The 25312-nt window shown below is 34.6% G+C and overlaps 1 protein-coding gene across 6 annotated transcripts in view; it reads right to left on the reverse strand.

Annotated features, from left to right (window-relative positions):
• Positions 1 to 25312, reverse strand: part of ETV1 (ETS variant transcription factor 1) — a 90452-nt gene that overhangs the window by 56778 nt on the left and 8362 nt on the right. For all 6 annotated transcript variants that reach the window (XM_046670750.1, XM_046670749.1, XM_046670748.1 and 3 more), the window contains one exon: positions 20520 to 20573. In XM_046670750.1, coding sequence (XP_046526706.1) covers positions 20520 to 20573 — 54 coding nt within the window. The remainder of the gene's footprint in view (positions 1 to 20519; positions 20574 to 25312) is intronic.

A 25312-nucleotide genomic window follows, 5' to 3' on the forward strand; every position in this document is an offset into this window, starting at 1 on the left:
GCCAAAAAAAGTACCTTTCAGTAAAAGCCAATAAAACTTTACAGGCTGCCAAAATAACAAAGATAGAGTAATTACAAAGGAAACTTTGCAATTTTCCTGACAATAAACACCTTCTTAAAAAGAAATTATCTGTCACCTGGCCTCAATTGTTATGGCTGTTAATACTAGCCAGGGTAAATCCTGCAAACGCATTTTATTTAAGCCAACTACTAATTTGGCACAAAATTTTTACAATTTCTTCCCCAAAATAAATTTGGGGATTTTCCTTAAATATACCTTGTAATATTTAATTCAATGTATATTAGAGCAGTTTCCATGAAGAATCTCCACTCTTACAGAAAAGTTTTCACCCAAAGTATTTTTCCCAGCTTGAAAAATGTTCATTTAACTGTATCAGATTAAGAATCCTCCCAAAAGGAAAAGAGAGATGCACGAGATATGAAAGTAAAGACTATGATTTGAGCCACATTTTTAAATGCCTTTATGAGGAAAACAGCCTTATGATGGAAAAAAAAGATCTGTCATTATTTTTTAGAAACATTTATAACCCATGTACTTTATTCTTCATACAGCAGATAACATTGATGTTGGCCAAACTTCCTTATGGAAATCCATGAGACTTTCTCAAAAAGTAAGACTCATAGCAAAGCAGCAGTGTTTCCTTCCTAAACTAAGACAAACCACCATCAGCGCCTCTAGATGCCAATCAAGCCCTTTTGTCATTGCTTAACAATAAATATTACCATAAAAACATCTAGAGCACAAGAGTGATATCAGAATAATGAAGTAGAAAAGGTCTCTACGGACACAAGCCCAGCCCTCACCATAAAACAAGAAGCAAACAGGGCCAGCCTGGTTGCCTAGTGGTTAAGTTCAGTACGCTCTACTTCGGCAGCCCGAGTTCCATTTCCAGGCGAGGACCTATACCACTGGTCAGCCATGCTGTGGGGGTGATCCACATACAAATTAGAGGAAGACTGGTGACAGATATTAGCTCTGGGAAAATCTTCCTCAGCAAAAAAAACCCACAAAAGAAACAACGACAAAAAAACACAAGAAGAAAACAAGCTGCTGAGAAGGAAAACCAGCCAAGAGAGCCTTGAATAGGTTTAACTAAGCATGTGACATAAAGAGTCAAAAGACACCGTGTAAGATATACTATATAAGGAACTGATTTTACTTTGGAGTGTTGTACAAAGCAAATGTAAATGATCAGGATATATACATTCCCATGGCTGAAGGATATAATCTCAAGAAACCATTATTAGAATGAAGAATTTCAGAATTATATTAACATTTTGTAAGTAATTTTTATGATTTCCTAATGTACCCATTTTTTAATAGATTGCTTACTTTGAATATAAGCTTCTTTTTAAGAATGTGTTATACGTTAGATTAAAAATTCTTCTTTTCTGCAGGAACATAGCTCTAATTTTTAATTGGCATGACAGTTGGGAGTTATGAATCACAAATGAACCTAGTCAGATTACAGCATTTCAGAAGGAGTTTAGGAGATTATTCTTGTCCACTTTCATAATCTTTACAACGAGCAGTTCTGAGAAATACTTTAATCATGGATATACAATTGGCTAAATGTGATTTCTATACCCTGCAGCCCAATTTATATGAAGACATTTATATAAACTTACAACTACATTCGACTTAGTTGATATGATCCAGTGATATACAATTGTTAGAATGGCAAGTATTAGACAACTTGTCATTCATTATATACACTTAAAACCTAAGAGGTTTTCTTAATTTTCACCCTATTTACAGTATTCCAGAAAGGCTCCTTAAATGTGTAGAAAATTATTCTTAAATTTTTATTACACTTTATAGAGTTGTTGATGTTACTTCCCAGCTGCTAGTTCAAAGAATGCCTGTTTCTTCTTTTTCTATTCTTAAGAATAGAATATTGCACTATCCCACAAGTGCATGCTTGAGGCTACATTATAGGAGAAAATTCCATATGATAAGATCATTCTTATCCTTCAGGAACCAAGCCCTGTCTCATGGGAACCAAGACATCTCACCAGTTACTAAATTTGCGCCATAGCAATAGTGTCATGGCAATATTCCAATGTATATTTTGTACTTTGACTTGCTAACTGCAAATAAGGGGAAATTAGATTACCACATTAAACATAAAATGTGGAGCATAAGTAGGTAGCAGTGGTGTACAGGTGTTATCAGAAATAGAAAATTGCAGCAGAGGCAATAATATTTGACTATTACAAATCTTTTTACATCTATATTGGGCAGAACATTCCATGGGAACATCAAAATACATATCAAATCATACTAATCCTTGCACAATGCAAGTCTTTAGGTTATTTATAATATACAGATGCACTAACTGGAAAATAAATTCTGCATTTGATTTTACTTTCACATAAATTTCACTTAAATAAGTATTAGAATTACTAATCCTTTTGAGTTTTTTTAAAATTTAAGGTGTAAGGTATATAAATGGATCTCTATTCCTTTTTTTTTTTTTTTTGGTGAGGAAGATTCACCCTGAGCCAACATCTGTGCCAATCTTCCTCTATTTTGTATTGGGATGCCCCCACAGTATGACTGATAAGTGGAGTAGGTCCAGACCCGAGATATGAACCTGCGAACCCAGGCCGCCGAAGTGGAATGCACAGAACTTTAAACACTTGGCCATGGGCCGGCCCCTAGATCTCTATTCTTAAATGAGGTGGTATATCCAAACCCTCAACTTATTCTAATGTTTAACAGCTTTCTTTTAAACTGTCAAAACTATATTTACTGCTATGTTAACCTATTTAAATTTAACCTTTTGAGATTCTTGGGTGTTAACAGCATGCCCATGTGAATGAACAGATATCATAATGCCTGCTATGGATCACAGATTACAGGGACAATCATTTTTCTATAATTTAGTGATCAAAGAGGATGATACACAATGACAACAAACAGCGTTCTTTCAAGTCCCTTAATGGTTTACCAACACAACACATTGTAGGAGACTCGTGTGTAGATGGATTTCTTTTCTATATTTCCTTTTTGATTTACATTCTGAAATATGACCCAATTCTTTAGAACACAGAGCTTGGCCAATGTGTCTGCTGTAACTGCAGGTGTAAGGTGACTCTCCGCTGTGTCAAATACTGTAGTCAGCTGACATATTCAGCAGCCGATATTAGCATGTAAACACACAAAGATTTATACAGCCCTCCTTTGTAATTGATAATTCCAAGAAACTAGAAAACTATGAAGATGAAAGAGTACTCTACTCTCCTTCCATGTGTGCAAATAGAAAAAACAAGCTTTGGAGAAACACAGGGATACCCCCTGCAAAACAACTGTATGATCACAAACACAGTAGGCCTGGTTTGCATTCTCCTTCTGACCCCTTTGAAGTTAATAGAGCTTTGTAAATTGAGGGTGTGCATAAGGATGAAAATTAAGTCAGGTAAAGCCGATTATCCTCTTCCCTTACAATGCATGCATAAATTCTTAGCCAGTGCACATTTCTTTGAATTACTACATTAGATTCCACTGATTCAATTATAAACTTTCTGATATATATGCATTATTTAGTTTGTATTTTTTTTAAACGTGGTTAACCATGGTGTGCATATATGCTAAAACACATTTACAAAAAATATACTATGCCTCTTTGGTTTTTTCTCTTTACTTTCTCTTCCACAACAATGTGGCTTCTAACTTCATGCTTAGAAATTTCCAGGCTGGCTCAGTTGTCCTTAGGATAAACCCCAAATATATCTGGTAGACTTTTGCTCACCCAAAAAATCTGACTGACTTTGACCCATCAAACTTCATGTCCAGCACTACCCAAGGCACACCTCTATCCAAACACTGCTGCTGAGGAACAAAGAATGCGCTTGCCTATTTCAGAGCAATTAATGTCTGGTGGCATCACATCTCATAGGCCCACCCTTCATCACTGGGTATATCATGCAAATCTTGAAGAGCCAATGAGGTGTGGTAATCACAGGTATACTGAAAATTAGGTACCAAGGAGGATTAAGTTCCACTTCTGTCACTAACTACTTGGGCACTAACTACTTGTAACCTTGGGCACACTATTTTGCCCGACCAGCTTAACTCTGGTACACAACTCTATCTGAAACAGTATAGGACGCTGGTTAAAAGTATCAACTCCAGAGTCAAATCTGCAACTTGGTTGCTGTGTTACCAGAAACAACCCACTTAACTACTCTGTGCCTTAGTTTTCTTCCCTGAAAAAAGGAGATAATCGTTCTTACTAAATAAGGTTGTTGTGAAGATTGGATGCATTAAGGTATAAAATGCTAGAAGAGTATCTAGGACACAGTGAGCACTAAGCAAATATTAGCTATTATTATCCATCCAATACAGCAATATTGGCTGGATAATCTCTAGGCTCATTTCCTTTCTAATATTTCTTGAGTCTGGATTTCTAAGTCCATTTCATTTTTTCATTCAGGTCACGTTTCATTTTTTTCATGAAGCCATTCTCAACTATTCCAATCTGTTGATCTCTTACATTAAAACACACACACACACACACAAACTATAGAATTTACTGTCTATAACATTCATTTAATTTGTAGTCATGCAGTATCTTTTATTGTTAATATTAGAATAGAAATGCAGTTTATAATTATGAAAGTCCTGACTCATTTTGTCCTCATTCCATCCTTACTACTGTAAGCCCCCTTGTAAGATAAGGAAATGGAAGTATGGGGAGATTAAGTGACTTACCAAGGTCACACAGCAATAAAGTAGTAAATAGGGACACTGAGTCTAACTAGAAGGACCCTATAACGTGCACTCTTGACTGCTACATTAACTCCTCACTCTACTGTATCTTAACTCTCCCAGAGCGTTTCCCTCTATTCTTCCAAACTCCCCAGGATATTTTTTGAAGTCAGATCATCTGTCTGTTTGTTTGTTTTAACATATTTTCATGTATATGAACTGTATCCCATATAAATAAATACTTAAATATTTGTCTGTCTTTCTCTTGGCATTATAACTATGCAAGTAATTCATACAATTTTAAAATGGAATGACTCTCAAAATCATAGTTGAAAAATGCTTTGGTCTATTGAAGCATCTTTTTTTTCCAATTATGAGTCATGAATATGGGAAGGAAGCACTTAGAGCGCTGTGCATGGACAACCTACCACACACACTAGAGAAACAGCAGGGTCTTCCACAAATTTGTAATGTACACGCTGCCACATCTGTAGTTTTCCTCCTTTTGGATTGGTAATGGAGCATAATGGAAGGGAGGCTGATGTTTACTTTTTAGAGAACAATCTATTCCTTATGGCTATCTAGGGAAGATATACTACCAGCATATGGTAGGTGGCGGGAATGACATCACAAACCAAACTTTTTTACTGCTAGGTCAATCAAATGCATCATTTTGAATTCTTTTTAACTGTATGACTGGCATTACTATTCTGAAACTTTTACTGTAGCTTATGAAACCCTCTGGCCAGTACATATATTAAATAGACATTGATAACGTTTTACTTCTTTAGCACTACTGAGTTATCAAATACTTAGCTGTGTCCCAAAATTTTGACACAGAATATCTCATTTAATCATTACATCAACCCATTTACTTTCCCATTTTACTTATGAGGCTCAAAGAAGTGAAGTAACTAGCCCAAGATGACAAAAATCGTAAATTATGAAACTAAGATTTGAACCTAGACATGTGGGGCTCCAAAGCCGACATGTTAACTTGTGATGTTATAGTTGCTTTAAGATTTTTACTTCACTTCAGAGTCCAATTGTTGAAACGCTTAAATTCTAATTTCTTTCCTTGTGGTTGTTGATTTTCCTTGGAAGCTCAAAATACGAAAATCTGATATCATATATGAATGATTGCACTAATACTTGTGAAATGCTTTGGGTCGAACACATCTGGTCTTGTAGAAGCCCAACCACTGCCTAATAATTGATTCACTGGAGTAGTAGCTATTTTATAAGGATGATCTTAGGTCATTCACAATTTAAGCAGCTAATTTACTTTTAAACGGGCTTCCAGAAGGCCACATCTAAGGTCGAATACCATTTCATCACAAGTAGTGTTACAGCAAGGGTGCCGTGGATTAATTTTTATTATTTAAATAGGAGATGATCATAAAATTAGCACCCTTCTAAAATAGTTCTCATCTTGATTATTGCTATTTAACCAGTGAAATTTTTTCTTCAGGCTGAGTGAACACTATAATTATTATTGCTTTGCATTGTAAAGGTTGCATCTTAATTGAAAAATCAACACTTTTTTCCCTTTCAATGAATACATCAACTTCAAAGTCAACAAAAACATTGAAGATGCAGGCAATTTTGTTAGACACACCAATTAGGCTGTCCTTGATCAACCAGAATTCATAACCCATAATCTTAAACATAAGATGTTAACTGATCCTATACCCGGGCCTGTATTGCAAGAACTGAATGTTTCCAGCTCAAATTTCTTTTTATGAAATCCCTATGGTCAAAGTGACCATAGCTTTGAACCAACAACACCTCTGAGTTTCTTCTGACAATATCATTGTGGATAAGCACCGACCTGCTTCCTGTGATCAACAGGAAAAGGTCAAGTTGTTCTTACAACTATATGACAGTATATGTACATATAGCCTATAAGTTGGTAGGTGTAAGCATAATTTTAAGTATGGCACAAACAAACAAACAAAAACAACACAGAAAGGTAAGTTGATCAAAATAAATGCATTTGTAATATACTATAATATGAAATGTGTATTTTGTATATTTCATGTATATTTGTATATATATAGAACAAAAGCTTATGTGCTTTCTATGTGCCAGACATACATATTACTTACATATTTCATATAAACATATACAATGTCTTGTATATATGTATATATGTATATATGTATATATGTATATATGTATATACTCATTTAATACTCAAGTTACCCTAGGGGAAGGTAACATTATAATCCCTATTTTATGCAGGAGGACACTGAGGCACAATAGTCTTAACTTATTTATACAAGGTCACACAGCTAGTAAAAAGCAGAGATTTGAGCTGAAGCATCTTAGGTCCAACTCCTTCCTCTTATGCAGTACACTGTACTCAGCCTCCTGAATGAATCACATCATGTTTATATTGTATAGCTTTAGTGTCTACAGCATTAATACTACGAAATAGTATGAATGGATACAAAAAAGTAGTATCAGACAAAATGCCAACGGGATCTTCAGTTAATTTCAGCATAATATTAGCAAATGTTTCCGGCCTAATTATACGATGCCGAAAGATAAACAGCATCCCAAACCAAAATTTAAAAAGTCTCTTTTGAGAGCTTCATTATTTTGTTAAGCAAACGTTCAAGATTCCTGAAGCTAGAGGCTTATGTACACATAGGACTTAACCACATTTCTACAATTCAAAGCATAAGGATGAAGATTTTCATAGAGTAAGAGGAAACTTAGAGGGCTGTCTACTCCACCCTTGCTTTCCATATGTGTATTATTTTGTATACTATGTTATAAATTAGAAGAAATCACTATAGAAGAAACATTTCAACGCTTTCCATTGTTCCTTCATTTATTATATTATACACACAAATTTATGTATGTGTACCTGCATGAAACAAAAATACTTAAATGTATTTTATCCACTTGTATAGTCATAGCATTTCAATAAATGAGTGGTTAGCACATTTTGCTGGAACGTGTACAACAGAAAAGGTTACAAGACGAGTCTCGGCTCTGCCACTCACTATCTATGAGACTTTGGGAATTACACTAACCCTGTGTGAGCCTTGTCTGCTCTGCCTACAACCCAGGGCCATTGTGAGAAGCAAATGAGATGTGGGATGTGAAAATGATCTATGAATTCTAAACTGCTAAACAAATGCAAAAGATTAATATTATCGTTAGTAGTTTGTATCTTTTACCCCGTAGCATCTAGTACAATGCCTGGCACTATGAATGTTTGTTGGCTAAATTTACTTTTCATTATGGGAAAAAAAAGCCAAGGTAGGAACTTAACCAGAAGAACAAGCTGCATTTTACCAAAATAAAGATGCCAAATCTTAAGATTCTAAAACTGTTATCCATTTAACTATATAATTAATATGAAAAGAAGACATATTTTTTTTCTCATTTCACAGTCACAGCATTTGTGCCTATTTTACTATGTTTACAATTATTGAAATTTTACATTAGGAGTTTAGGATGCATTTTAATATCAGTCCTAACAAAAAAAGGATTAATATTTAAAGAGAGAGGGAGAAGGAGGTTTGCTGATGATTAGAATTTGACAAAAATTTTAAGACAAGTGAGAAGGCAATATTCTAAATAAAAAACAGATGGAGTCATTTGTATATGTGGGTCTCCTTATGTGTATACCACACACACATCAATTCATATGACTACATCTAAATTTATATAAGAGGATAGGTCTATACATTCCATAAGCACGTTATCAAAACCTTCAGGAATTGCCATTTAAAAGCCACGGGCCTTAATTTCCACTTTGATCAATGGGACAGCTTTATCACAAGATGGGATGACTGAAGTTTATTGATTAGCTGATAACCTCTAATGTACCAGCCTTTAATCTGCTATAAAACAGTGAATGAAAGTCGAGCTTTCAGAAAGGAAAACAGGTTTGATTATCCTAGAAGAACAATATGGAGAGGCTTAGAACGGCAAAAACATCCAGGAAAACAGTGCAATGACATCCAGTTACTTAGCTCTCCCTGTAGACTCAAGACTTGAGACAACTGCGTTACCTGACATTCCAGCCCCAGTGCCAAGGACTAGAGAGTCAAATCAAATCAACATAATAAGGCTGTTGTGTCATGAGGATGGAGAAAAACAACCTCCAACAGCAGTAAAAGTTCACTTCACAGCATGACTGCCATTTCAAAGGGAAAGCTAACACTATTGAAGAGTTTACTTCAATATTATCCATACATCTTGACAGGAACGAGCCATTTTTCACTGAGTTTAGTGGCCTTGAGAGTATCTGACAAGACTTTTGCTGGCAATGCTATGACTGGAAGGAAATCTAAGAGCATCTTAGTGTTTAGGACTAAATGTCCGTGTTGACAAGTTCAGGGGGAAAAGTGGACAAAAGACAGATATATATTTCTTTCTGATCAAAATTTATCCAGAATTTGGGACTGGTTCATAGATCTCGATCATAATTAATATGAAAAACCTAAATAACAGTAAACTAAGAATTATGTATAGATACACTAAAACTGATAAAAGTAGATAAACACAAGCCTGGCATAAAGATGTATCAAATTGAATTTCTTCCTCATCCAACAAGTACGTATTTGTGCTAGTGAAGTAGCAGAGAATAAAGTAGCTTCTTTAACAAGAAAATGATTGAGAAAAATATTTCTCACTCCAGTATTACAAAAAAGGAATTTGATAAAGAAAAGGTTACTGATAAGTATAAGTATGTAGGTCCATATAATACTTATTTCCTATTTTCCCAATACACAGGTAAACGCATATAATCTTCTTTTAAAATCAGAGAGCCCAACAACCATTTTGGATTCAGTTTTTCAGCTTTAAAACAAGAGAGTTGATAGCGTTAATGTACAAGGTCTCTTCAAGCTGCCGTTTTGGGATTTTCATGAATATTTCCTGCTGCTTTGGGAATTCCACCAATACTACTACTATGACTACTAGTATGACTACTACTACTACTACTGCTTCTGCTGCTGCTACTGCTGTCTCAACAGCCCAAGTGGTTCTTCTCCCCAGTGAGGAAAATACGCCATGTCTGAAACGTTTCTGAAGTCAAAAGCTGCACGTAAGCAACATGCAAATACATAGTGTTGTCAGAAATCTCTCTCAAATTCTGGATAAATGAGAAAAATCTTCATGGCAGGAAAATGCAAGAACTGTAGCCTAGGTGAGAATTGGAATAGTTCCCAAATACTAAGAACTTCCATCTTACACTCCCACAGCTATTTGCTCAAATAAGTTCACGGAATATCTTCCTTGGGACAAACCTCTATTAGAAGGTTCTCTTGGTCTCACTCAATCTATCAATATAAGAAGAATTTTTAAACAAGATCAATGTTCTGTATGAAGAAAATTCTTTGTTAGTGATGAAGATTTTCTTTTTTTCTTCAAGAGTAGTAACAGTCTTGAAACCTTTACAAGGGGGCTGAGTACTGGCTCTCAGGGAAGGGAGAAGGTCCCCACAGACTAAAGTAAGTATGAGCTGGGAACCCGAGCTACGTAATTTCAGTCATCACGTGTGTTGGTTATTTGATTATTTTATGCCGTAAGTTTCTCTCTATATAAAATGGGAATAATATCAAGTTATTTCAGAGTATTTGTGCTAAATAGAGATTACTGAGAAATGTATTGTGAGATATGAGTATCAAATGATATTTATTAGAGAGCCCTAATCTGATAATTGACACTTAGCTCTAAAGTTACATAAATGCAAACAGCTTTCCACTATCCCTCAAAGAAAAAAGAAACACAGGAAAATAAAGCAGATATTTGCATTAGATTTCAAACAACTTGAGCCACCTGTCCATGAATATGTTAAAAAAAAAAATATCTTCTAAATACCCAAGAAGCTATTCATTCAATGCAATTCAATATTCACTGAATACCTATAACATGTAAATTACAAAGATAAGTAGGACATGATCCATCCTCTACAAGCCAATTGAAATAGTATTAAAATGGAGATGTATATAAAGCATTTATGGGCACTTAGAAGTCATTAATTCTGAATAAGATAATCAAGGAATAAATAACATCTGAACTGAATCTTAAAAATGAGTATGATCTCAAAAAACAAAGTCAATATTCTGTATATATATTAATTACCATTAAAGTACACAATTTTTATAAAGCTGTAAGATATTCTTCTAAATACCCCATCACAGGAATTTAGGCCTAGGCTACAGAGGTGTGAACACAGACAGTGACAGTCATCCACTGGGAAATTCAGTGGCCACACCTTTGAGCAGAGTGCTTTTTGTGGAAATAAACATAAAATTAAAAAAAAGAAAAACCCTCAGCACATTTCCTTCAGAATGTAATAGATCAGCATCCGAATACACAATGCTTATGCATATCCACTGACCCCTATACAATTTCACATCCCTTAACATGAGATGAAAAAGATTTTATTTATCAATTACATGCACCTAGGAATATAAGTTCCATGAGAACAGGGGTTATTTTTCCTGTTTGTCCACCACTGTATTATCAGTGCCTCCGCAGAGTGATGCACATAATAGGCTCAAAATGTACTTATTGAATGAATAAACTTTAAGAATCTTAAAAACCTACTTAGCATCCCCAATAAAAGCATACAACTGTAGATATATGTATCAATAAATAAGTTAAACTAAAATCTCATAAGTAAAATAAGAATTGTTACATTGTTCACATTTTTTATTCATACTTTAAATCATAAAAATGAAGATAATGTATATGGCTCACATTTGCAAGAATACAAGCATTTCAATTTCGCAAGCAGAACTATGAATAGAAGATTCCCCTACAATAAGACATAAATAAAGGAACAATCACAATTCAAGCCTCTTCTATGGGATCTAAAAAACACTCCTAACAGGACTGTAAAGCCAAAAACTAGGAGTAACCATGAAACAACCTTGAATGGTTTAACAATGTGGCATCTAAAGCAAAATGACCGTCCTTGCTTAAACCTTAGATTTATATAAGATTCAGAGATTGCAGACAAAACCATTACATAAAAGTACTTTTTCTTATCTTAAAGTTTAATCAGACGTTGTATAAACAGGATTTTTAACCTAGCCATTCCTGATATATTGTCAATAGTTGAGTTCTTGAGTTAACATCACCGTCAGCTACTGTCAAATGCAAGTAGTGCTTGTTGGGGTATAATTCATTAGCTTTAAAAAAGCAACCACATCAACCAACCATTTTTATTTAGTGAGACACCGCACAAACTCTCATTAGGAGAAAATTCAATAACAGACAGAAGCAAATATGCACTGTGCATCTTAAGTAGATGTTCAATGTTATAAAAGGGAAAAAAGTGGAGAAAATGATAAAAATAAAAGCCCCCAAAACATTAAACACCTAAGAAATATACTTGTATGGAATAAAAGTTGACACGTACTAGTTTAGCTCAGATTATTTCTTCTTTATAGCTGATTTCATGAAATTTACATGTTCTATGAAATGGTGGCTCCCAAAGTATACCTATTTTCATGACTGCTTTGGCCTTATTTGCAAAGACTAATAAATGTTGTGTTTGCTCTTTTTTATTCATCACTATACAAAAGTGTATATGTATATATTAAAAATACTAGAACAAAGAATATAATATTTGGTTCTATAAATAATTTCCCACCCTCATCCTTTACCTAAATTTTCCAACAAATACAGTTTGGCTCTCAGACTAATAAGTCCACTTGCTGTGTAACAATATACTTATTTTATACTGAGTCAACTTCAACCAAAGATGGCACAGATTACTTTTCTCAAAATAATTTGTTACTAATTATAGGCAGGGTGAGTGGAAAGTATTTGTTGACATACTTCCTTTGAGTATGCCTCTGAAGTCAATTTCTAGGATAATTTGTTACACTAAAGGCAAAATTAAAGAGGATAAATAAAATAGGAAAGAAAAAGCTAAAAACTTGGGTTGAGATATATAATTTTAGTTTTCAGCTTAATGGAAAAACAAACACCAGTTTTGTGGGGTTGGTATTTTTTTTTTTTTGGCTTTTCACTTTAGCATTAAATCTGAACTATCTACCTTAAGAAGAATAAACTGGTAAAACCAAAAGTTTTGAAAAGGATCTACGAGAGCAGATTTTATTAAAACTGATGCAATTTTCTAGCTATAATTACATAGTCATTTATAAAAATTTCTATTTACACATTATTTTCCTATTAATTATGTCTTTTCCTAAAGTCCACTTTTAAATTCAGGCGGGCAGTCACTATATCTTTTCTTCTTTTCCCTGAGTGTGGAAAAAGTGTCGTTGAATTATAATGTGGCCTGGGGCTGAGAAATTACTTATTTCCTTGTCATTTTCCAGATAAGTAAATAAAGGTTAACTGACATGTCCAAGGTGTATGATTTAGATTTTGTTTCTTCTATTGAACTTGATGGATTCCTTTAAGGTTATCTAAAACAAAATTTCTTGCAAGATGTAGCTTTTTCTCCCACTGGATTTCTGTTTTGATTTGAAAAATATACTCCTTGTGAAATAAATAAGCACCAAAATAAAATGTTTGTTTTGCTAAAAAGGTGGCTGCCAGACTCTAAACCATAACAGGCATAGGGCATATATTCACCCACAATGGAAGAGCAGACCACCTGATGACAAGAACCCTTCCTGGATGCACCTGCAACAGGGTGGGCTACCAATGCTTAGTTCTCTCTGATCAACATTAGGAAGATTTAAAATTTACCAGGTATCTTTCTAAACTAGAATTGATTCAAGAATGACAGGGTTCTACAATCAGCAAAGACTTTCTTATCGTAAAAGTAAGAGAAAATAAGTAGAAAATAGTCTTCAGAATTGGAAAATACAAACAGTCAGCCCTCTGCATTCGCAGGTTCAACCAATGGTGTATAGAAAGGCCTACAAAGGTTGCATCTGTACTGAATGTGTACAATTTTTTTCTTGTCATTATTCCTTAAACAATATGAAAACTATTTACATAGAATTTACATTGTATTACATATTATAGGTAATCTAGAGATGATTTAAAGTATATACGAGGGTGTGTATAGGTTATACGCAAATCCTATTCCATTTTATGTAAGAGACATGAGCATCCTCGGATTTTGCCATCTGTGCCAGGGTCCTGGAAACAATCTCCTCATGGATACCAAGGGGATATTCTTGATAAAAATTAAGAAACTATTTTAACAATATAAATTTTATACAGACTTTATTTTTAATTTCCTAGTATATTTAAATAATAAAATGATAATATATTACCTATTTAAAAATTTTCAGAAATTGTATCTATTATATAATGAATTGTATACGTGTATGAATAGCAGAGTCCATCACACAACTTAATTGCAAAAGACTGATCCTGCTGTCTTTGTTCTACAAACAAGCAAATGACAGGTTAGGCAAAAATGTCTAACCTCGTGTTCCATGGAAGACCTGCATCAGAATTATCCACAGCTCATTAGAAATTTGGGGGCCTCACTTCAGATCTAAAAAGTCAAACTCTCACAGGATAGTGAATATGAAGCTGCATTTGAACAAGCTCCCGAAAGGATTCTTCTTCAGACTCAAGTGTGACTCAGACTCCTGGGCTGGAGTGATGTAAAATTACATAGCTGATTACTTTCAGTAAAATAAAACTTATCCAAAACGCTTACCTATCTGCATAGGGCAACAGACAAAATCTAAAACTGATCAATCAAGAATTTGCGGCACAAGCATATTATTTAGCATGTGGGACAACTAAAAAGGAAAAGAAAGATGACTGCTTCCAGAGAATAGGACTGTGTGGAATAGAAAACGATCTTATTTGTGTTTTTTTCCTACTCTATGAATATACTGCTTTGATAAAATATTTAAACGGTGAAAAGGAAAAAAGCAAAAGACAAAAAACAAAGCAACAAACCCAAACAATCCAAACAACAACAACAAAAATACACAAAGTAAACTTAAAGCCTTCAAGAATAGCTATTGCTTAGATCTCAGGCGGACTCTCTCACGTGAGGAAGGCGGGAGACAATTTATCCTTGAAATGGATAGTTTGAATCTGACCACAATCACATGTTGAAATACGCCTCAAAAAAGAATTAAAAGGAAAACAAAACACAGTCACAAACTCACGTTCTCAAATCCCAGAAATGGAATTCCTTTTTGAATATGTGCTCTCCTTCTGGTATAAGCCGTCAGAGAAATGAAAAAACAAGTTCTTCCCGGCCAGTCATATCCAAAAATTTAATCAGGCAAGAAAGCCTTCAAAATTAGTAATAAAACGTAAAGTTTTATAAAGTACTCACTGTAGGTGTAGAAAGAAACAGAATGCAGAAGGTAGCTTAGCAGAAAAGAAGAAAATTAAGAAATGCAAACCATAAGTGGAACTTTCCGATCCAGGGCAAGTACGTTAATATAAAAGAAATTACTCAGTCAAAGTCTGCATAGACCTATCTGACTTCAGTTTTCTAAGAAGCAGATTTGTAACAGTAATCTGTTAAGGGATTTTTCCCCCCACTTCGCTGCACAAAAAAGAAACCCAAAGTGCTATTCTTTTACAGAATGATTCTTAAGAAAACGAAGCATAGCTATGACTTTTATTTACTTGAACAAAGTGTCACCCACATAACAGTAGTTTTAAACAGTAGCGTCCCCCCACACCAGCCTGTCTTGATTATTTTCAGATGGGTCACTAGTATTGTATCACAAATTTCAGTTAAAGTCTAGAAATTTGCAAACTTTTTAAATTTACTTTCATAAATATATCAGAAGAGTCCAGGTTATTATTCTTTTAATGACATCATCCTAATTGTCCTGCATTCCATTGTTCTTTCTGGAGTGTAAGAGAAAGGAGCAGCGTTACAAGGATCTATCCTGCTGGGAATTTTGCATACCCTGACTATCCCCCTGGGAATGTTCTGGGAGATGGTGAAATGTAAATGTGAACATCAGCTATCCTGTGAGTCACCATAGAGGAAACAGTGAAAGGAACTCATGTAACCAAATGAAACAAATTTCTTAGAAAAATCACTTTAACTTTATAGTGAAGAAAATGAGAGGTGGTCGATTTTTTAAAAATAAGTGATATAACTAAATTTAAAGTTTAGGATTTAAGATTATTGAATAAAAATTTAAAACACCTGCTTTACAAAAATTCAGTTTATATACAAATTCAGATCTACTTTGGAAAGATAAGTTTCATCTATGTTCCAAATTCTCTTCAAATTGTCTTTTCTGAAGAGATGTAATTCTACTTCCTCTGGACTGAAGCATATGTATCCTAAAGTAATTCTTTCCTTTTTTTTTTTTTCAGCAAGTATCTTGAGTTCTGAGAAGATTTGTGTCTAAGAAATAAAGAATTTGTTAGAGCCATGTCATTGTTTCTCTTAGCCTTCATTCATTTCCTAGGATGAGTTTGTAGGGAGTTTTCTGTTTATTTGTTTTCATTTGTTGTTAATGCCTTATTCGTGCCTCAAAAGTCAGCATCCGTCAAAAGTTGGCAAGCCACAGTGTAACATCATTAGATTCCAGATCTCCAATTGAAATATTTTGTAAATTAAAAATAAAGAATGCTCAGGAATATTTGTAGAGAGTACCCAAGTGTTACGGTTTAATTTCATTTTTCACAATTTTTGAATGCTTTGTTCACATCTCTTCTATGTATATGTTTACATGTTACAGTCAAACGTATGTTCTGTAATCCAGTGTTGAGCAGAATTTTGCTATTCATTCTCCTAACCTACATTTACAAAAGGGCTAAAGCACTAAAAGCAAAAACAAAAGCATTTTATTTGATTGAAGAATGTAAGGAAATCTGATTATTCACGTCTGAAAAACTAACCCATAGAATTTATAGACGGGCCACACAACGGGGATAGACTTTCTTTCTATTCCTGGTGTAGGATCTCTCTGCCCCACTAGGAATCAAACATTTGTAAAAGGCGTTGAAGAGATAATGTAACTTTCATTTCCAATATACGATAACCTTCTCCATCTAGAAATCCTCCTCAGAATTTAGTCCCTATGCTCTAATTTTATGCTCCCTCTTTTTAAAATCATTTCCCTCTTGTTTCATCCTCAACGAAGACTGAAATTAGCTGGTCACCATTATCTGAACAATAGTCTTTTCTGTCAGTGAAAACGTGAAATAAAGCACACCTTCACTTTCTTTTTATTAGACTATTTCAGAGTTATTTTTACCTTTTTTTATAGATTTCCTTTATAATGAGGTGTTTTATTCACGAGTCCCAGAGCCATATTTGTTAAACTGTAAATATTCACTAACTGAAGTAAAATAAAATTTCAGCATTCTGAAAATGTTTGGTTAAACGTTCATGGTTTCAGCATGTTTTTCCAGAATGAGACTATATATATCACTTTAAGGCATGATCATATGTTTCTACCTTAAGACAGGAATTAGGACTTTGAAAATACTTAGGAGAAAATATGCACTAAGAAGCTGATCATGATTATGACAGTTTTTCTTATTGTGCTTTTACAACATGCAAGGCATACTGAATGTGACATGCTCCTAATCCTCAAGACGTTCACAGTTTTATCGACATGCATCTAAAATATTATAATATAAAACAAGATACAAGATGCTATAGAGTCTAACTCTGCAGGGTAAACATGGCAAAGAAAAGGTCAAGAGAGATTACAATGTGGGGAAGTTTAAGCTGAGTCTGGAGAAGGGGATGCACCAGATTGCAAAGCAAAAGTAAAAAGTTTTAAAGCAAAAGGAGCACACACAAAGGCAAAGAAGCATAAAACAACTTGCTGTTTGGAGAACTGAAAATATTAGAAGGGCTCACTCTCAGAGAGTGGGGAGGAACAGTGTGCTGGGATGGCAAGAGTTAAAACTGAAACAGTAGTGAAGGCCGAGGTATAGAACAATGTTCTACACAGCTAAAGAATTAGGACTTTGTCCTGTAGGAAGTTTAAAGAGAAAATTAACGAGATCAGATGGCTGTGTGTTAATGCCATCGCAGAGAGTGGACTGGAAGGAGAAAAAATAGAAGGCAAGAACACCCATCTAAAGGCTGATTCATAGGTTCAGTCAAGGCAGAACAGGGTGTGAAGTAGGGTAAGCAAAACAGAGATAGAATAGAGGCCATGAAATTAGGCTATTTTTGAAAAGCAGAATCAACAACTTGATAAGCAATTGGAGGTTAATGGTAAAGAACTGGGAGGGATTGAAAATACATCAAAGGTTTTCAGCTTGGATGGTAAGGCCATCAACCTAGAAAGGCAACAGAATTAAAAGAGAGATGTTGGTTAGGAAAAATAATGATTTCAACATTGGCCTTGCTGAGTGTGAATTGTCTGTACAGCATCACATTGAAGATCGTGGTTCCTGTGTACACGGTGTTTTATACCAACACTCAGCTGAGGGCTGAGGGGGTGAATCCAGAGGTGTGGCATTTTTCTAATTCACACAAAGATCCCAGTGGTGGATCAGGTGAAGATGTCCAGTAGACACGGGCAGAGTCGAGACCCAGGCTAGAGATAAAAACGTAGGAGACATAGCTACACAGAACTGTGCTGACCACTACAGTAGCCAATACCCACATGTCTATCAAATTTAAAGCCATGATAATTAAAAATGCATTTCTTTAGTCCCATTAGCCACATTTCAAGTGCTCAATGACCAGCGTGGTTAGTGGCTACAGTATCGAATGGTACAGATATACATTATTTCCATCATCACAGAAAGTTCTATGGGACATGCTGGCATGGTACATGTAAAACCAGAGGAAAGATTTGGGGACAGAAACTCAGAAAAGAGAAGAAAAGGAAGATGAGTGGAGTGAGAAGGAGTAATCAAAGGAGTACAAATAGAAAGGAAAAAATGATACCACTGTGGAGCAAGAGAAGAGAGTTCAAGAAGAAGAAATAGTCAAGAATACAAAAAACTGAAAAGAGGTCAAATAAGAAAAGGAGTAAAAAACTACCTTTAGGTAGTTATTTTACTCAGCATTTGGGATAGTACTGGAATCATTACCAATTTCTTCAGATGTAAAATGATTCAATGAGACTATTCTCCAGGTCAGATGACAGGTTTAGCTTTTAGAAAGAACTCAAATGCTCCACAGGAAGGGAGGTTGGAAATGTGACCATTCTCTTGCCACATTTTAACAAAGAAGCAAAGGCCTTCCTTAGCCAGCATCCTTAGCTATCATCCTTCTAGGAGTTTCTAAGAGTCTCTAAATAAGGTCTATACCATTGCTGAATAAGTTTCTTGAAATATATCTAATAATAATATTCAGACATCAAACAGCACACAAATTTCTCTTTTCAGATCAAAAATCAAACGGAGAGAAGAGCAGTTACCAGCGGCTGGGGCAATGGGAAGTGGGGAGGCATTGTTAGTAAGTGTCAGTATGTGATGATGAGACAGTTCTAGAGATGGATAGTGTTGATGTTTGCACAACAACATAAGTGACACTGAATTGGACACTTAAAAATGGTTAAAAAATTAGGGCTGGCCCGAAAGCATAGTGGTTAAGTTTGTGCGCTCTGCTTCGGCGGCCCAAGGTTCATCTGTTTGGATCCTGGGTGCAGACCTACACACCACTCATCAAGCCATGTTGTGGCCACAGGCCACACAGAAGAACTAGAAGGACTTACAAGTACGTATTGGAGATTTGGGGAGGAAAAAAAGGTTAAAATGGTACATTTTCTGTTGCATATATTTTACCACAATTTAAAAAATTTTTTTAGTGAAGCTAAACAAAAACATGTAACATGGGAGAGAATCTGGAGGAAACTTCTTACAACCCTTGCCACCTGGGAAATTTAAGATACCAAACATAAAACTTAAAAACATTGCTCACAAACATCTGTTACATGAAGTAACATAGGTATTTGTATTAGATTTATGATATTGGGTATGAAAATAGGGGTTTGGTAAGTTGTAAGATATGAAATATCTCTTGTTGCTGTTGATATTGTCTCCTGTGAAAATGTCAATGGTCTGGAAAAATGAAACAAGTTAGAGCTTTCAATGGTGCTAAGAGAACAAAAATGTATTAGGCCAGTTTCACAATCAAGATGGTATTTATACCTTTTTCTTTACTATTCACACCTCAGGTCAATAGATGCAGTTAGCTGGTAGAATGGTAAAGCATAAATATCAGAATAAACCCCGAGGCAACCGTGTTTGTACAGGCAAAATGCTCACTCTGCAATTACAGGAGGGCAAGTAGCCCATGAATCACTCCTCACGCATTCTCTGACAGCAGGCCCTGGAGCAAGGCTCAGGGAAAGAAATACTGAAGGGATTCTAAGAGAAGCCAATGGCTACTTCCATTTGTGTTACTGCAACCAGGAAGCAGAAAACAAGGCTAAGAATTAAATCAAAGCAGGTGAAAGTTCATGAAAGTAAAATAATATAAGCCAATGAATGCTTGGTGCAGAATTTTTGTTACACAATAAATAATCTCCTAGGGATTTTAACTACTAACTGTCTCCCATCAGCACCCAGACTTTTCCTTGTGAACATACTGAAAAACTGGAACAAACACTTGCATGATCATGGATCACACACTGTTTCTTCTCCAAGGAAATTAACCAAATACAGAGAACAAGACTACCTTTTAATCAACTCAGTTTTCCTTAGCTACTATTTAGAGCCCTGCTCAGATCATCAGGGATTCTGCTGATGTCACAACCTGACAAATAAAATCACCTCATGACTGTGAGCTAAAGAGGCACCGACACAATGCAAGAACAGACACTGGAAGTGGAACAAACCAAAGAGAAAGAATGAAAGAAGGAAATCAGAAAGACAAAGGAAAATCAAGTGATGAGTCATACTATACTTACAACTTTCAGCCTGATAGTCTGGCACAAACTGCTCATCATTGTCAGGTACCTGAGCTGAAGAAAAAAAAAATTAAAAAAAAATTAAGAGAGAAACTGCCAAGGCATAAGGAATGTCAAGTAAGATCTTTCAAGTCAGATCTTTTTAGGCTAAGATCAAACCTATTATTATTTGCCAATGAGCTCCTATTTAAAATGGTATTGACAGAGTACTTAGGGGGGAAAACAGAAGCCATCACTGATGTCAACTAGAAAACATATGTCAGAAATATAACGGTGGCAGTTGTAGTCCCTCTGAATTTCACCTGCCAGGTGAAAATAAAAGAGACATGCAAAATAAAAAAAGCTATGGGATTTCTATTAGCTGTAGTGTTACTTTTTGCAAGAATAGACTAAAAGGTATTCCAGTTGACCCACTGCCAATGCTTAAGCAGCCCATTTAAATTGACACAATTCTTTCAAATGATGCAAGCTATCACACACATCCTTCTGCTTTTTAGAAATGTCTGCTTTTGGTATGTTCAGTCTATTACAAATTAGACTACCATAATTAAGAATGTTTGCCCTGCATTTGGCCAAAATATGTGACAAAATTTTTTAAATGAAAGCATTGACATTGATTTTGGTCATTTAATAAAATATTATGTTTCATTGATTATGGTCATGATAAAAATAATAAACGATAAAAATAAACTCCATTTTTTCATGCAAAATATTTTCCTAGTGACTATTCAGCACTAACAAAAAGAATGTCACTATTTCATCAGTCCTAATGTCAGAGGACTTCCCTATTTTTAGTAAAGGAAAAAAATACTGAACAGCCAGGACTTAATGCATTTGGCAGCAATCAAAACACAAGTACACTTTTTCACTTCTAGAATATTTTCATCGTGGTTGATTGAGACATCAAAATAACCTATTTCGAATTGACAGAATATTACGAAAATAAGTTTCTACACGCACACACAAACATGCACTCACACACATACAAACTATATAACATAGAGGTTAGGTTACTTTTAATTTGGTAAAAATACAGTGTATTATCATCCTAATTAACGTTAGCTATGATCTAATTAGCTAGTATTACTTTATTAGTATTATCTAATACTGAAACTTTTTATCTAATCAAGTCATATTAAAACAGATGTCAATTAATTTTTTAAAAAAGAGTCTATTCTGTATGGGAGATGCTTATTAAAATAATCAGTCTCTATTGAAAAAGTGTTGGACTGGTAACTGAATGAGTTAAGAACAATTCTACATAAAAAGAAATTCTATACCAAAAATTCCATGTATAAAAGGAATACAACATATAGAATTAAAGTTTCTTTTAATCGGTTTATTTAACAGTATTTTTAAAAATAGAAATTTTGGGCTGAATAAAGTTAATGTTCTATTATCAACAGCAGAACTAATGATAATCTTGCCTATTACCAAAATATATGCAGTTTGACATTCATTCTAACAACTTTATTCAGTATACCAATACTAAAACTTATTAGAGACAAATTCCATTTTCTGGCACCAAATGAAACCAAAGAAATTAAGAACTTTTTTCCAAATTATAACTGATGTCTATTTGATCAGGCTATACCAGATGAAGAGATTTTTTTTTCCCTCCATAGTCCACTAACATCTGATATTAGCTATCATGGGTAACTAAAGTCATGCAAACTTCAGATCATAGTTCTATGACATAGAAGCTGTGTAAACTGTGTAACATTATTTACACTCTTTGAACTCCATTTACTCATCTGTTTAATGGTGATAATGCAGGCTTTTTGTGAGCATTAAATGAAATAATCTAAACACAATGCCGGATACTCAAGAAATGTTACTTATTTTCTTCTTTCCAAACCTCCACCACCCACCCATTTTTTTTCAATTCACACACAAAAAACTACTTCAATCATTACAAAGTAAGTTTAAAATCTTTACTTTCAATGAATTATATTGGAGACTAATAAAAGTAATAGCTAAAATTTGTACATTAGCATTCTCTTAGCTAAAAACACCTTTTTTGCCATTGCAGTCAGCTTGATTTTTCTCACAGACTCACAAACTATTAAGTGGAGGAGTACCCGTTAAAATAAATCTTCATACCAAAAAAATTACAAAAATGTTTTTAATAAATAACAGCAGGTAGACACTCAAATCCTACACGTTTTTTCCATCATATCCACATGCTTTGGTTTTCCTTCTAAATTAACGGCTAAACAGATATAACTATTGAGATTCAAAATTATCAAGCACAGCAATTACTATGCTTTTAAAAAGCTGGCATTTACAAGAATCTAATAAAAATGTAATACCTCTTTACAGGAACAGTTAAAAATAGCTGGTGAGTAACAAAAATATATTTGTAACTAAATATGCTGGTATGAATGTCCTAAAGATCAGACTTTTTTTTTTCTTACTCTCATAAGACAAAGTTGTAACTCCATGATACGCATCACTCACTGCAGGGAAGGCATAAAAATCACTGATGGATAAGAGGCGTGTGTTGGGCTACGTGTGGAAAAAAGGGCAAAACTTTAGAAGCAGAGGAAACCAGAAGTTATACCTCACAAATATACACAAATTAGCTGCATACTAACAATTTGTAAAAAAGAATAAGGATAAGAATTGCTATTTCTGTTCTAACTCCTTAACATACTGAATAAATACTTCACACTTACGCCTGAACATATTACAGAATTTTAACAAAAAACATATGACTCACATTTTCACAGAAGCTAATCTTAAGAAACTGAATAGACCAAATGAAGCAGCACGCTACTTCAATAGACAAAGGCTTAAGCCTACTTCTCATTTCAAGTTAGAGTAAAAGGAAAGCAGTTAACGAAAAACACAAGTTGGATCTGGGCAAGGAAAATATGACACAGTATTGCCACACTCAGTTCAGAGATTTCCTTTTTTTCCTCAATTCCCGGGAATTCTGTGAAGTAGCAAACTGCAGCTGCCTGCAAATTTGTGGCAAGCCATACCAACTCCAAAGTGGAAAATTAACAATAGAGGCCAACCTAAAAAAAACGCTTTTTTACTGCTGTCTATTATAAACTATGCTTGGAATAATCACCTTTGGGGAATGAAAATGTTTCCCCACACTACGTAATTAAAGAGGAAGGGGAAGGAAGAGTAAGAAAGGAGAAGGAGAGAAAGTATATACCCAAAGACCAATAAAAGGCTTTCAAGAAGATTAAGCATGCGGATTTTATTGGTAATGGCTGGAGGGCCTCTATCAGTTCATTGCACATTAATAGACAAGTTGCCATCAAGTCTCAGGACTTCAGCTTTAAAAGGCCAGCATCTGCACTCTCAGCTATCTGCTTCACCTAGATTATTATCCAAAGTTGTTTTTCTCTCCTCTCTTTCTTTTTACTACATAGCAATCCATATCATGAGAAAGAAACTCATGAAAATACTAATAATGATGTAGACATCACAGAATCACTAACCCTCATTTTCAATTTTAATATACTTTCTTAACTCACATTTCCTGGGAGGTGGGCAATTTTTAAATAGAGTTTGCCTTTATTCTACGCTTCTTTTAAACTTTCAAATAAAATAATAATTATTACTTAAGAAAAGGTGGGTGTTTAAATATTTTCCAAGGTTGGCTGCAGGCAAGTTAAAAGCCCCTTTTTCTTACAAACTAGGCGCCTGTTGAGTTTTCCTTTAAAGCTAGGAAAAAAGTAGAAAAACTACAAATGAAACAAATGTCAAGTATAAAAGGGGTTAATATTTAATTAAAACCAGTTCTATCCACTGTAACAATGACCTGGAGCCAAACAAGGCGGAAGATGTATGAGTCATTCTTTCTGCCCGTGAATGAGACAGCTGATCTCCTCAGCAATTCCTCCAGACAAGCAGGCAGAACTGGAGTTCTGCCTCCATTCACAAAAACACAGTCCAGCATGAGCCATGTGGCCCAACCGCAATCTTTTCATGTCACACCCTTCCAGAGAGCTAAAGCAAGTCAACTTGAACTTACAATATAAACACACCGATTTTATTGCTCTATCTCAAATACAGCTCAGATCCATTAACGTCCACATTTAAATAAATGACAAGTTTACAAAATTAAATCCACATATATTTATATATGTTTAAGCCATCCTGCTTTATAGGAACTTGTTACAGAAACTTGAATGTACAAAACCAAGAAAGGAAGGAAGGAAAAAGGAAAAGGGGAAAGAAACAAGGATAGGAGGATGGAAGAATGGATGGAGGAAGGAAGGAATGAAGGAAGAAAGAGGACAAACCATTAAAGAAAAGCCTTATTTTTCTTGCCTGTTATTCAAATTTTCTTTTTCCTAGGATTATAATAGATTATTGCTGAACTTTGTAGCATTTCACTTTGAATCACAGGGTTAGAAACAAGCTTCTCTGAAGACATTTAAATTTTATTTTAAATAAAAGTAAAACAACAGGAAAATCAACCTTCGCACAGTGGTATTCTGTTTAATCCTGAAACGAAGCTTCAGGCCATGGAACAAAATAATCATGAGGCCACTAAGCCTAGTTTTATACCACATCCGCTTTTAACATTAAAACGATTGTACCAGTGTATAAGCATTAATTAATGCAGAAGTATAAACATATTTAAACATACAAAAAAAAGAGCCTATTTCCTCATGACAGAAACATCTTTAATACTTGATAAAGACATCCTTTCTCTATGCTCTGAAAGAAAGAAAACAGTAAGTTTTAGTCGTCTTTGGTCTCAAATCAGCTTCAATTCCTAACTCTAAACTGATCCATATAGTGACTTGAAAACTTAAGAGTACCTC

The sequence above is a fragment of the Equus quagga genome, chromosome 8 (assembly GCF_021613505.1).
Source record: "Equus quagga isolate Etosha38 chromosome 8, UCLA_HA_Equagga_1.0, whole genome shotgun sequence".
Classification (NCBI taxonomy): domain Eukaryota; kingdom Metazoa; phylum Chordata; class Mammalia; order Perissodactyla; family Equidae; genus Equus; species Equus quagga.